This window comes from Indicator indicator, chromosome 30, assembly GCF_027791375.1.
Source record: "Indicator indicator isolate 239-I01 chromosome 30, UM_Iind_1.1, whole genome shotgun sequence".
NCBI classification, from domain to species: domain Eukaryota; kingdom Metazoa; phylum Chordata; class Aves; order Piciformes; family Indicatoridae; genus Indicator; species Indicator indicator.
The window spans coordinates 6,140,487-6,152,970 of NC_072039.1; the positions used below are offsets into that span (position 1 = coordinate 6,140,487).

At 40.8% G+C, this 12,484-nt stretch overlaps 1 protein-coding gene across 2 annotated transcripts in view; it reads left to right on the plus strand.

The window, feature by feature from the left end:
• The first annotated feature begins 4,006 nt into the window (after nt 1–4,006).
• TAOK1 (TAO kinase 1) overlaps nt 4,007–12,484 on the plus strand; it is a 34,049-nt gene continuing 25,571 nt past the window's right edge. For both annotated transcript variants that reach the window (XM_054394469.1, XM_054394470.1), the window contains exons 1-3: nt 4,007–4,138; nt 8,218–8,289; nt 11,212–11,313. In XM_054394469.1, coding sequence (XP_054250444.1) covers nt 4,007–4,138; nt 8,218–8,289; nt 11,212–11,313 — 306 coding nt within the window. The remainder of the gene's footprint in view (nt 4,139–8,217; nt 8,290–11,211; nt 11,314–12,484) is intronic.

Sequence of the window (12,484 nt, forward strand, 5' to 3'; positions counted from 1 at the left end):
GATGAAAGTAATGTGATAAAACATTTTGGCCTGTACTCAGTGTCATTTACACAGCAATGGCAAGCACTAACTAAATGTAGTGAGGTCAGTCTGCTATGGGGAAATAGAGTTGGCCCAGTCTTGTACTTCAGTCATGCCCCAGTTTATTTTGAGTCTTTCTCATATTTCAGCATCACCATGTTGGTTATGAGTGAAATTGATTTAAGTACCAGTAGCTGTTAATGCAGTGCAATATTCTCTTTGTGTGAGTGACAACTAGGAAAAAAATAGGAATTTATTGTATCTAATTTTAGCAGCCTACAAGCTGGCTTGTAGGTAGACTGTGCCTCTTAGCCAGCAGAGAGACAGGCATGGTCAGAGGATGCTGTTTCCTGTTCACAGCACTTGTTTCTTGGCTGCAGCCAAGTTCCAGCCACGTGATCCAAGCTGTCTAAGGTGAGATTATCAGTCCCATCCACTGGGAACAATTGTTTTTAACATCCAAAAAACTTGTAGTAAAGAGACAGCATTGGTGGAAGAATGTAAAATACCAAAGTGCAAATTGGCCATAATTTAGAAACCCAGCTGCCTGCTGCTATATCAACTAATTTTCAGTGCAGTTTAGTTGAGGCTTTATTTTTAATACATTTATCATAATGTGATAACCACATTGTTGCATGCCACTTCTCCTCACTTCCCTCCATTTCCCAAAGTGTTCAGGTGTCATCATTGCAAGGCAGGAGGCAAAGCACCTCAGCTGCTGGCACTGCCAGGCTTTGGCAGGCAGCACGTGTTGGCTGGGTGAAATGAAGACTGAGGGAATTTAATATTGTAGCAGCCATGAAAAATGGGAGCACATCATTAAATGAGACTGTGTGAAGCTTTCTTATGGATGGAATTTACATGAGTACATTTTATTGTTCCATCTAAGATCAAATGATAAGTGTAGTGTCATGCACAGGTTTGTGACTCTTCCCTTAAATAGGTTTGAATACTTAATGTTTTTACTTTCATGCATTTCAAAGCAGCAATTGTTTCTAAGAATAAAGATAATTAAATTTGTCCTGATGCTCTCAGGATTAAAGGGGATAAAGCTGTATTTTAAGGTATATTACAACAGATGAGAAGTTCTGCTCCGATTTACCATTCAAAGTCTAGTAGTGCTGTAGCCAGTCCCGTTGTCAGTGAGCCTGGGGAGAGTTTCAGCAAGTGAGAATTGTTGCCTGTTGAAATTTCAGAGGCATGCTCAGAAATGATGCCAAGAAGGAGCCTGGTGGCTGGCTTGGCATCGGGGGTAGGTGGGGAGGGGGAGCAGGCCGTAATCCATCTTGGCTCTGTGCACGCAGGGCTTTTCTCCTCGGCACAGCTCTCACACACACGCTCGCTTGCAGGCCCATGTGACTTTTGGCCATATTAGCAGGTTTATCCAAGCCTAGCCCCTCTGACTAACAGATGTAGGGAAAAGGGCATTCTGGGATTGCAGCAGTTGCTTTTGAACAACAATGTCCTTTTTGTAAGAATCTGATGCTTCTTAAAAGATGGAACATGACATCATCACCGTCGATCCAAGAAACATTCCTTCAATAATACTGAGTGTGCTCTGGTTATCAGCTCCCTTCCCCCAGCTCCTTTCTCTCATTTTTCTGACTGATGCTTTTTGTCTATTGTTTCGTCAGGGGCTGTAAATGTGAAACAGTTGTCTTTCAGTGTTATGTGCTTGTTAGAGCTGGAATCAAGTGGAATATTGTTGGCTTTTTTGAAAGAAAGAAAAGGAAAAAAACCCACAACCCCCCAACTTTCCTTCCAGTCTTCAAAAATGTGGTGTGCTTCAGGTAGGGGCTGAGTTGAAGCTAATTGTTTCCCTTCCCACACAGCATTAGTTACTGTGTTATGCAACAGGAGGTGGAGGTAGCGCAGCCCTACTCCTGTGCACCTCGCTCAGCTTCGCTGGTAGTTGAGTATCTCCTGTGCTGATGCTGTCTGCTCCAAGGGCTTCTCTAGAGATCCTCCATTGAGCAAATGTGTGTGTGCATGCCCATGGGTGCAGCACAGCAGAGCTGTGACCAGCTGCATGTTTCCTCTCTATGTGCAGATCTCTCTCTATTTTTTTTTTTTTTTATTACTTGGTCCACCACTGGGATTTGAATGTTGGTTTTAACCTTAGCCCCTGAGAGCAGGCTATCATGGAAACACATTTTGGGTTGCATTATAAATCTTTTTGATGCTGACTGCTTGGAGGAAAGCTATGAAAGTGCTGGATTTCACTTCCCTTCCCTGTGTTCTCTCTCCCCCGCATGTCTTCAGAAAAACTGGTGATTCTTGCAGACTTCACAACTAGGTATGTCTTGGCTGTCTCTCGCACAATCGTGCTCTCCTTGTAGTGATGTTGGCAGTTATTTGAACTAAAAAGGAGGAGGCAGTCTTTGGTGCTTTCACATGCTGCAACTGTCTAAAGGAGAGTACCATGGAGCATAAACATGCAGGAGTATGTCTTTTTCCATCCTTGCAAGAATTGTTCCACAGGGAGGGGAAAACAAATGATTCATTGATGGTCTGGAGGGTTGGAGAAAGGTGGAGTTTATCACATCCAGAAAAGGAGGAAAAATGGACAGGGATGGGGCCTTCTTGATATATTGGTTAAACTCAAGTTTATTTTTTTCCATTATGAAGCTAAAACTTCTTTTAAAAAGCAAATCTGAGATGTGAAATGTGAATTAATAAATGTGCAAGCCTTGACCAGAGAGGGATTTTGGGAAGGACATGAGCTGTGTGGTGTGCTGTTTGCCTCTGGAACAGAACCTGTTTTTATTGATGACAATTTACAGGCCTTTCCTTTAGGAAGGGAAAAGTGCATTTTACTTGCAATTGTTGTTTGGCTTCACCTGTTGTAAAGTTAGAGTAAGGTTTTAGCGCAACTTGGAAGTATACTTTTATTGTGGGTAGGTTCCAAGACACACTTGGAGCAAACGAAAGCAAGTGCATGGTGGAAACAAAGGCTTTCATAGGTTCCCAGTGGTGTCTGAAGTTGCAAGATCCTCTGAAGAAAGTGTTTGTTTGCTGGTAGACTACTGTTGAAGTTCATGTGCATCACAATTAAAATGTTTGCATCTGCTGAAGCAAGGTGGAAAGACAGACATTGTGTGTGTCTAACAGTTATGTCTGGGGAGATGTTACGTTTTGGTTGGACTCGGTCTTAGGGTGTTTTCCAGTCAGTTGATTTTATGATTCTGTGTGGGGCTGGATATCTCCTCTTCTGGGTGCTGTTTCTCTAAAGAGCAGGCTCTTCAAGACAGAGGTTGTGAATTTAGAGAAGAGAAAAACTAAAAGGGACCATGACTGACTTAGTTGTAGAAGGAGAAGCTTTAGAGAGGTCTCTGCCAGCATGCTGAAATGAGTAAAGAATGCATCATTGGCTGCTTCTTAGCTGGAGTACAACTGCAGAAGAAAAAAATACTGGGCTGAATCTAAAAACTGTAAACAGAGAGGAGTGAATTGGTGGTGGTTCACACAGGTCATGCTTGTGCCATAGATCTTGTCTGGCAAAGGCCATCATCCATACATGTGACTGTCATCCACATCGCAAAGACCAAGCAATGCTTTAGGATGTAGTGGCTGTGAGTCTTCACAGGGAGGGTGTCAAGGTAGTGTGGACTCTCTGGGGTCAAACTGGTTATTGCTGTCGGTCAGAGAGGTTCTGCTGACTGCTCTTCTGGTGACTGAGCAGATGCTGGAGCAAGGAATGGCTTACTGTGTGTTTTGATTTTGACTGGTGTCATGGTGGAACTGGGACGTTACCCCTGCAGATCAGTTGTATTGCTTTGCACCACTAGGGTGCTTGCTCTGGAAGAAGGGGAAGCTGCTCTCCTGTCACTTTGCTTCTGGGTCTTTGAGAAGAGGATAATCAGTGAAGGGTTGCAATCTTTTTCTTGCAGTAATCCATGCTGAAGAGGCTTCATTCATACAGATGAACCAAGGGTTGAGGCAGCACTTTAAACCCAGATAGTCGGTCGGCTAACTGCCCAGCAGGATGCCATCAACCAGCCGAGCGGGCAGCCTGAAGGACCCAGAAATTGCAGAGCTCTTCTTCAAAGAAGATCCAGAAAAGCTCTTCACAGATCTCCGAGAGATTGGCCATGGAAGCTTCGGAGCAGTTTATTTTGTAAGTAGCTTCACAACTTGTAAGTTGTCTCTGTGTTTCCTGTAATCTGCGTGTATGGATCTAGATTATGGATGTAATCTCTATCTCTAGACTTTCTTGAATGTATTAAGGAAAAGAAAACGCTATCAATTTTCTACATGGTGTTTGAGTCAGAGATGCTTTCCTGTGTGTCTCTACAGTCTCAGTCTTGCAGTACCTGGAAGCTGTTTGCATGCAAACTGGAAAGAAAGGCTGGAAATACGGCCCTTGCCCAGTGCTTTTAGGTGCATTGTTACATTGCAAGCAGGGATTTATCTGCAAATTAAAACATAGACTCCTGCTCCATCAATTCTGACTGGCAATGCAGTTCTCTTGGTCTGATTGTCTTTTTATCATCTCTTGTCCCTTGAGAGAAATTGAATTCTCTCTCCCTTCACATATGCCCCCAGGCTCCCTTAAAGCCATTCTTCGTGTTTGACACCTGAGTGTTGGAGCTTTTGTTGTCATTTGTCCTGTCACATCTTTCCCTACTGCAGGCAAGAATCCCACTATTCATCTGCATAAAACTTATTTGACATGAACGTCTGGACAGCAGAATTTTTCCCAGCCTGCTTGTAGAGCTCAGCTGGAAGTGGGGTGTCTCACAGTAACCTCATTTGCAGGTTGCTGTATGTTAACCAAAGTGCCTGTCACGAGACCTTCATTTAACCCCCATTTTCCTCAGCAAACCTTTTCACATTTCTAATTGTAGGAGGTGTGGCCAAACCTGCCAATTTTCCTTCAGAAAGCCATTTGTGTCAGTATTTTATGAGATGCCTATTCATTGTTAATAATTGCAGCAGACCATGTTGGGAACCTTCCAGCACAAATTTAATGCAGCACAGATGAACTAATTAGGAAAAGCTTCTTAATTTTGTTCCCTGCTTAAAACTATGAGCCACCACTGTCTGGGAACAGATCTGGGGGAGGAAGTGTTTTCTGAGGAAACAGTTCTCACCTGCATTTACTTCATCTTGTTTACTCCCTTTGCTTAAAAGAGTGGATAGAAAAAGAAAAGACTGATAGAAAATGAGAGGACTGACTATCTCCTGCTGTGTGGAAATATTACTGCAGTTTTTCAGCAACACTGTAACTTAGAGGCATGCATGAGCTGTGTGTGTCTGGAAAACGGGCATACAGGTAGAGGTAACCTGTGTGTGCTGTGTGCTGTGAGCATTCCCAAACATCAGCAAGAAGCTGCTGTTGTGGTGTTTGTAGGCTGCCAGAACTTTGCAGCTGTGGTAAAGGCTGACTGCCCGTACCATAAAGGAGATCAGAAGTAAGAGGCCATGAATTTCTAAACCCTTCTTTCTCTTTCTTCCCCACCATTCTAGACTACCAATCCATTATAGATTGGTATTTATTCACTAACTAGTGTGGATACTTGCCTGGGTTTGGATTGTACTTGTTTGATGTAAAGCACATCTCATTTGGCACCTGTGACACGCTGCTTACACTTGTCTTTTTGCACCACCCCAACCCATTTTGGGGCTTTATTTTTGTCAAGTGAGCAAAAATTCCCAGAAAAGGAGGTAACAGTGTTGCCATTTCTGAGTTACCAGGTTTTAACCTGGAAGCTTTGTGCTGTGTTATGGTATGTTTTTATTACTAGCAGGTTTAAGACTTTGAGTATGAAACTGTTTCATTTAATGAATCTGATACGTCAAAGGGAAGCCCAAAAGATGAGAAGGACAACATGGAAGGAGAAATTTAGTGTGAATTAAATAAACGTAAAGAACTGAAGTAGGGGACTGTATGTCTTGGGTCTTCTATTCCTCTATAAAACTATGGGGAAAAATGCTTCTCTTAAGTTTCTTTAACAAGATTTTGATTCTGCAAATGCAAACAATTAAACTTTCTCTGGTCAATGTAATATTGGCTTAAAAGCATAGTACCAAAGCTGATGACATACTCCTTCTTTGCTCATGCTTTGCCTGTCTCACTGCTGAAGTCACTCTGGTCACCAGATGTTGATCCTTTATATGGAGTTTTCAGAGGAAAGCAGGATATATGCACATAAATATCTGCCATAAACCCAGCCTCATTCATTTGGGATGTTTAAGTTAGCTGGCCTCAGAACAAGCTCATGGCCTTTGGATAGGAACTGTCTTTATTTCAGTTATTCAAGATCACAAGGAAACTAGAAAGGCAAATGAACCTCCCTGATTTAAACTCACGGGGCATCATGGGATGGTTCTCTCTCAGCCACATCTCTATCTGTTAGGCAAATGTGAGGGGCTGCTCACTTGGATTTTCTTAACATAGCACCCCTCTCAGCTGCTGTCATTACATACAGCCTGGACCAAAAATACAGGTGATAAAGAGAGGTGGGAGTAATTAACAAGTAGAAATATCCACATAATCTTAAAATCTCCCTGTGTTTTTTTAAAATGCAATTTAGGCTTTGATTGTTGGTTGTACCTACTTCTCTCTCCTTTTAGTGGTGATCCTGAGGAGGGATGATGTGTTTATCCTACACAACGAGTGGCAAAGAATGTTCACTCTTGTCTCGTTCTTTGTTTCTATTACATCCTGCAGTGGCAGAAAGTTTCTGTTTTTTCTTTCATAATTGACATGAATTTTGCTGGTTCACCTCATGGTTTTAGTTTCTTAGAAACTGCAAGTCTGGCACCTCTGAATCATTTTGGTATTATCCTTACCCTACTCCCTGCTCTGCAGTGTAATAATAGCTTTCACTTGACACAGGAAACCTACTACACTGGAACACTGCAGATGGAGCAGGAGAAAAACCCACTCTCTTTTGTTAGAGCTGTGTTCCTTCTGCTCTACTCCAGTATTTTGCTTGCCTGTCTTATTGCAGTTTTTCACTGATTTGCATGTTGCACAGATTGTCTGTAATTAATAAAGATCCAGGAGTCAGAATTTTATTCTCCCCTTTCTTTGTGTCAAGAAACAAAAATTGTTGTCCCCACAACCTTAGAGGTAGTATCAGCAAGCCAGTAGGAAGCATCCTCTAGAACAGGAAGAAAAATAAAAATAGTATTAGTTCAAGCTTATTAGAACTGGTTGAAATAAAGACTGACAGGGAATTCTGGGAATATCTTTAATGAACAGCAGAATTAAAACATGACTGGGAAAACCTTTTTGCAAAGGGCAGAGTCCCAGTGCTTCATTAATCTGTGTTCTGGTAGGTTGTGCTTCATGGTACAAATATATTAAAAATCAGCACTTTCATCAGTCATCAGTGAATGCTGTGGGGCAGATTATTCTGATTTATATCATTTAGCTTCGTATCCAAGTTGATTATTCTCATCAAAGACACGCAGAGGTCTTTTCCTCCGCCACCCTTCCATGCTGCTGAAATCCGTAACAGAGGAGTGGCTGGGATCTTGTCTCGAGCCATCCTTCTTGTGAAGCAGTGCTGGCCTCTGCTCTGGCCAGGGTGAATGAGGCCTTGGTTTGATGTTCAATTAAACAAAATTTCTTCTCTGTCAGAAGTCAAGAAGTCTGCCTTTGAAGTGTGAAACCCCCTGCACATTCATATGTGGTGTAAATAATTGTAGTATTGGGCTGAGAAGATGTGAGTCTGAAGGGGAATCTGCAGATGGGTTGCATAGATTGCTGCCATCTCTCTTTCTGTCATCTGCTTTCCTTTAAGATAAAATAGTGAAGAGAAAGCCACCAATGTCTGCAGCAGGTATCCCCTGGGCTTCTTATGACATCTTGTGTTTGGAATGGAACAAAAGGGAGTTTAGCCTTACTCTGTTTTGTCTGGAATAGACCTGGGCAGAGAAAGAAGTTCTTTTGGGGAAAAGCCATTCCAAATGAATCAGAGCTATTTTCAGTTTAGAAGTGACAGAGTCACCCCTGCAGAGGCTTGCTGGATGCTGATGACCTTGTCTCACAAACAGGAAAGTGATCTTTAACTTCAGAAGGAAACTTCTAATAGATGTCACAGTCACATCCCTTGGAAGATATTTTAGTTTATTTCTCTGAAAGAGTTAAGTAATAGATAACAATGATTTTATGGGTTTGTTTGGTTTACATCTTATGGAAAAGAAGATCTGAAGAAGCTGATGCATCTTGTTTTCATCTTGCAGGCACGTGATGTGCGCACCAATGAAGTGGTGGCCATCAAGAAAATGTCATATAGTGGGAAGCAGTCCAATGAGGTATGTAGAACATGTTGCATATTAAATCTTGCCCCTTGGAAATGCTTCTTATATGGGATGATTTCAGTTAGCTTGGGTTGCAGCAGGAGACATCCTTCCTGTAACCATACAGGAGAATGAGGGTACTGTGCAAACAAAACAAATTAGTTTACTGTTTATGATGTATTTCTGCCTAATCTACTCCTAGAAAGGAGGACTCTTCTTCCAGACACAAAGGGCCACATAAATGTGTATAAAGCAAAAAATAAAAATAAAAGTGGTAGGTTTGTATGTTAGCATGTCTTGTTGACCTTAAATGTTCCATTTTAAATGCCCTTTAAAATAACCATGCTGCCCACAGAACAAAAGAACACCAGCAATGGATGCAGCGATGAAGGATTCAGAGAGAATCTTGCCTTGTACAAAGTAGTAAGGCAGAATGCATCCTTCCCTGGAATGACTGTGTTGATGAGGAGCTAAAACAAAAGCAAAACAGCATGAGTGAATGAGTGTGAAAATCTGAGCAGCAGCATAATTATGGCAGAACTGCCAGAGCTGGGGATTAAGGCAGTCTTTACAGAGAGGTCTGTAAAAGTAGGCCTCTGAGATTTAAACGTTAAGTGTTTTCATGGCCACCCCAGATGTGTTTTTTCCCTAGGACACTTAGCAGAGATAATTGATTTTTATACTTGAAATGTTTAAGTGCTAATACAGATTCTTGAAAAGCCCAACATGACATGAACAGCTGATTTGGTATTATTTCTGCTAAAAGACGTCTAGCAAATTGTGGCAGGATTTTTCCACAGCAGTATTTATTGTAAGCATGTTGTTCAAGGCATTTATGGTTCCCTCCCTCCATTCTCTATATTCCAGTCTTAGAAGCAGTCTTGCTCTGATGACTTTGACTAACAACTCATTGCTTTCTGTGCCTGCCTTTTGTGTATTGATCCTCTGCGCTATAAGGAGCTGAACTGTTCCTTCTTTCCTGTGTCTGTGTATCTGTGTAGGAGGTAGAGGTGGCAGTGTCTCTCCAGCAGTCCCAAATTCTAGCTTCATAGTTCAATTTTGCTATATGTGTTTCTATTTTGTCACTGCAGTGACTTGTTTAACTGTGTACTGATGAAAGAATAATTTGTACTTACTACTTGTCCTACTGTTTTAATTACTGAGAGCTATAAATACTCTGTTCACATGAATGAAACAAACTGTGCATGCCTCAGAAATAGCTTTTATTTGTCTTCAAGGCATATGTTTCTTGATTTTGAAGAAAGTAATAAGACCAGGATTAAAACACTTTCTATTTTACTTCTATATATATTTGTTTTGTTCAGGAGTTTGCTGGAGTTGTGATCTAGCTTCTGTAAGGAAAATAGGTTGAGGGCGTTCCGGTATCATGCATATTTACTTTGGTTTCATAATAAGATTTTTGTCATTGATGGGCACAATTATTCTCCAAAACAGGGACATATTTTAAACTAAAAATAAATTTAAACCCTTTGAAATATATAGTACTGTGCTCTTAATGTGATCTTAGGGCTTTTTTTAACACAGAAAGTCATGGATATATCTTGAGTCACAATACATCACCTCTCACTTCCCACTGTACAAGTTTACCCTGGCACTGTGTTGGTTTGATTTTCATTGCTTAGAGCCTCAAAACCTTGGAGCTGCTAAAGGTAAAAGGCAACAAAGTTGTTCTTGTACTGGAACCAGGGTGCCAGTGAGAGGGTTTATGTTAGTATAGCTGCAGTAATGTCATTCTCATGAAACTTCTGGTGTTGAGACATGCTTAGTCAATTAGCTGCCTTGATTGTGGCTGCCACAGTCCCTGGTTTCATTTGTTTGTCTAACCCTAGAAATTTTACTGAAGAGGATCTGGGTGTTGCACATGTTTTCCAAAGCCTTTGGGTGTATGGGACCTCTGTCCATCTGTGAATTCTAGCAAGAGGAAGTGTGTGCTGAGGGATTAACAGCACCTGGAAAACAGTGTTTGAACCTTTAGGTGTTGACTGAGGTTTCTCTACCTCTGATTAACTTCAGAACTTCAGATACTCCTGAAAAACATTTTCAGTGTCAACACTCTGGTGTTGATGTCTGCATACCTAAGTGGTTTCAGCTACTGCATTTGTTTTTGAAAATCTTTTCTGGTAGTTGTAGTTTTGCTGTTGCACTTAGAAGCTTTTGTCTTTCTTGCCTGAGGATGTGTGGATGTGCAGCGAATGAGAGGACTTGGTGATTTCCTTTGAGGGGAGTAGTGGCAGTGTCCAGGCACGCATTGGAAGAAGACATTTTTGCCTCTTCTGTACTTTAAAGTTGCACTGGCAGAGGTCTCCTTAGTGTAAACCTGGATTTTTTAAAATCTGTTTATTTTTTCTGCAGAACCATTCCTTTATCTAATAGATAACTCATTTTAAATTGGTCCTTGCAAACTAGTAACAGAGAAACATTGTCAAGAAGGTAGTCAGATATTTGGTGGCTGATAAATGGAGCCTCATCCAGTGTAATAGAGTTAGTAGTAAGGACAGGTCTTTATAGCTCCAAGAGTTAAGTGAGAGACAGCTGATCCTGCTGAAAGGACACTTATCATCCACATCTCTTTCAGGTTGGGATGTATGTTTGGTTTGACAACAGAAATGTTGTCCCTTAAAGTTTTGCTTCTCTTTTGAAGACTTGGCTCAGGTATAAATGTTTACTGGTGTACCCTATGCATACATACAAAGTGTGGCATTGCTGAGAGATCCTTACATACAGCCTAATCCATCCACAACTTTTGTAGATCTGTTGAGGGGTTAAGTGGTGAACATGGTGTTGATGTAAATTTATTTTGATTTGGAACCTTAAGATGATTTTTACCTCTTAAAATAATTAAATGACATGCTAGCTTAACAACAACAACAAAGGGTAAGTTTTATTAAGTCTTTCTATTCCTTTTATTTTCTACAGAAATGGCAGGATATTATTAAGGAAGTCAAGTTCCTCCAAAGAATAAAACACCCCAACAGTATAGAATATAAAGGCTGCTATTTGCGGGAGCATACAGCATGGGTAAGCAACTGCTGCACTCTGCACTTCTCTTGCCTTGGTTAAGGGTGCTTTAAAATCTCCCCAGCTGGCTTTCAAGAGGCACCTGAACACTTGCATTGCACAGACTCAGATGAGATTAGGCAAGAACCTCACAGATGCTCAGCCAAACTGAATGTAGTTTTTGGAAGAAAGATTTAGGGAAAATTTCCCTTTGACTTGCAGAGTCTTGTGGCTGTGCTGCTGTTGTATATTTATCTTGATGGATTATTTAACATAAATAATAAGATAGGGGACAACAAATCTACCCATAGCTTTTCTTGCTGTAAGGGAAGGTCAGAATTTCACTTGTGCTGCCTGGGAGGCAAATGTGGCAACTTTACTAGATACTTGCAGGTCATTTCACAGTGCATTTGGTGTGCCACTGCCTACTAATGGTTCAGTACTTCACAGGCTGACTGAATCCCAATACGTTCCAAAAGTGTTCACTTACACTTCAATGGAATAGGTTAGAATTATCCTACTGATAATTGTAATGAAAGTATATTATGAGTCTTTAGTATTTCTATTATTTAACTAAATTATTCTCTTGTATATTGTTTACTCCTGTTGTCATTTCTCTGTGTGTGTTCAGGTGACAAACCCAACTAGCTGGTTTTATCTCTGGCTGTAATCTCCTAATTAATTTTGTACATTTGATTTAAACAAACAAAAATTACAATTCCCCACTCCTCCAAACTAAATTTGTTTTAGTTTGTGTGCATAAATATGTATTGTGTAGGAATAAAGGTAGCTGGCTCTGCAGAGGAAGCATTATGCCAACTGAAAAGTATCATGTGCACCTCTCATTGACAGAGTCTACTAAAGAAATTATATTATTGAATTAATAGTTTAAGTTACAAGTAGTCTTCATGTATGAGGTTCAGGAAATCTGTAGGACAAAGTTTTAGTTTCTTTTTTTTGAAGTCTGACAGGGACAAAATCTTAAGTAAATCCCTAAATAGCCCTTTAATACTCTGATAAGCTTGTTAAGTGCAAATTAACATTCCTGTTAAGTACATGCATATAAAATAAGATATGTAATACAATACAGAACTGCTTAAGAATTGACTTTTGCCTTCCTTACAAGTGTGGTTGCTTGGTACCTTGTGCAGGAAGGCTGTGCAAATTCCAGTCAGAGCTGTCCTCATGGAAG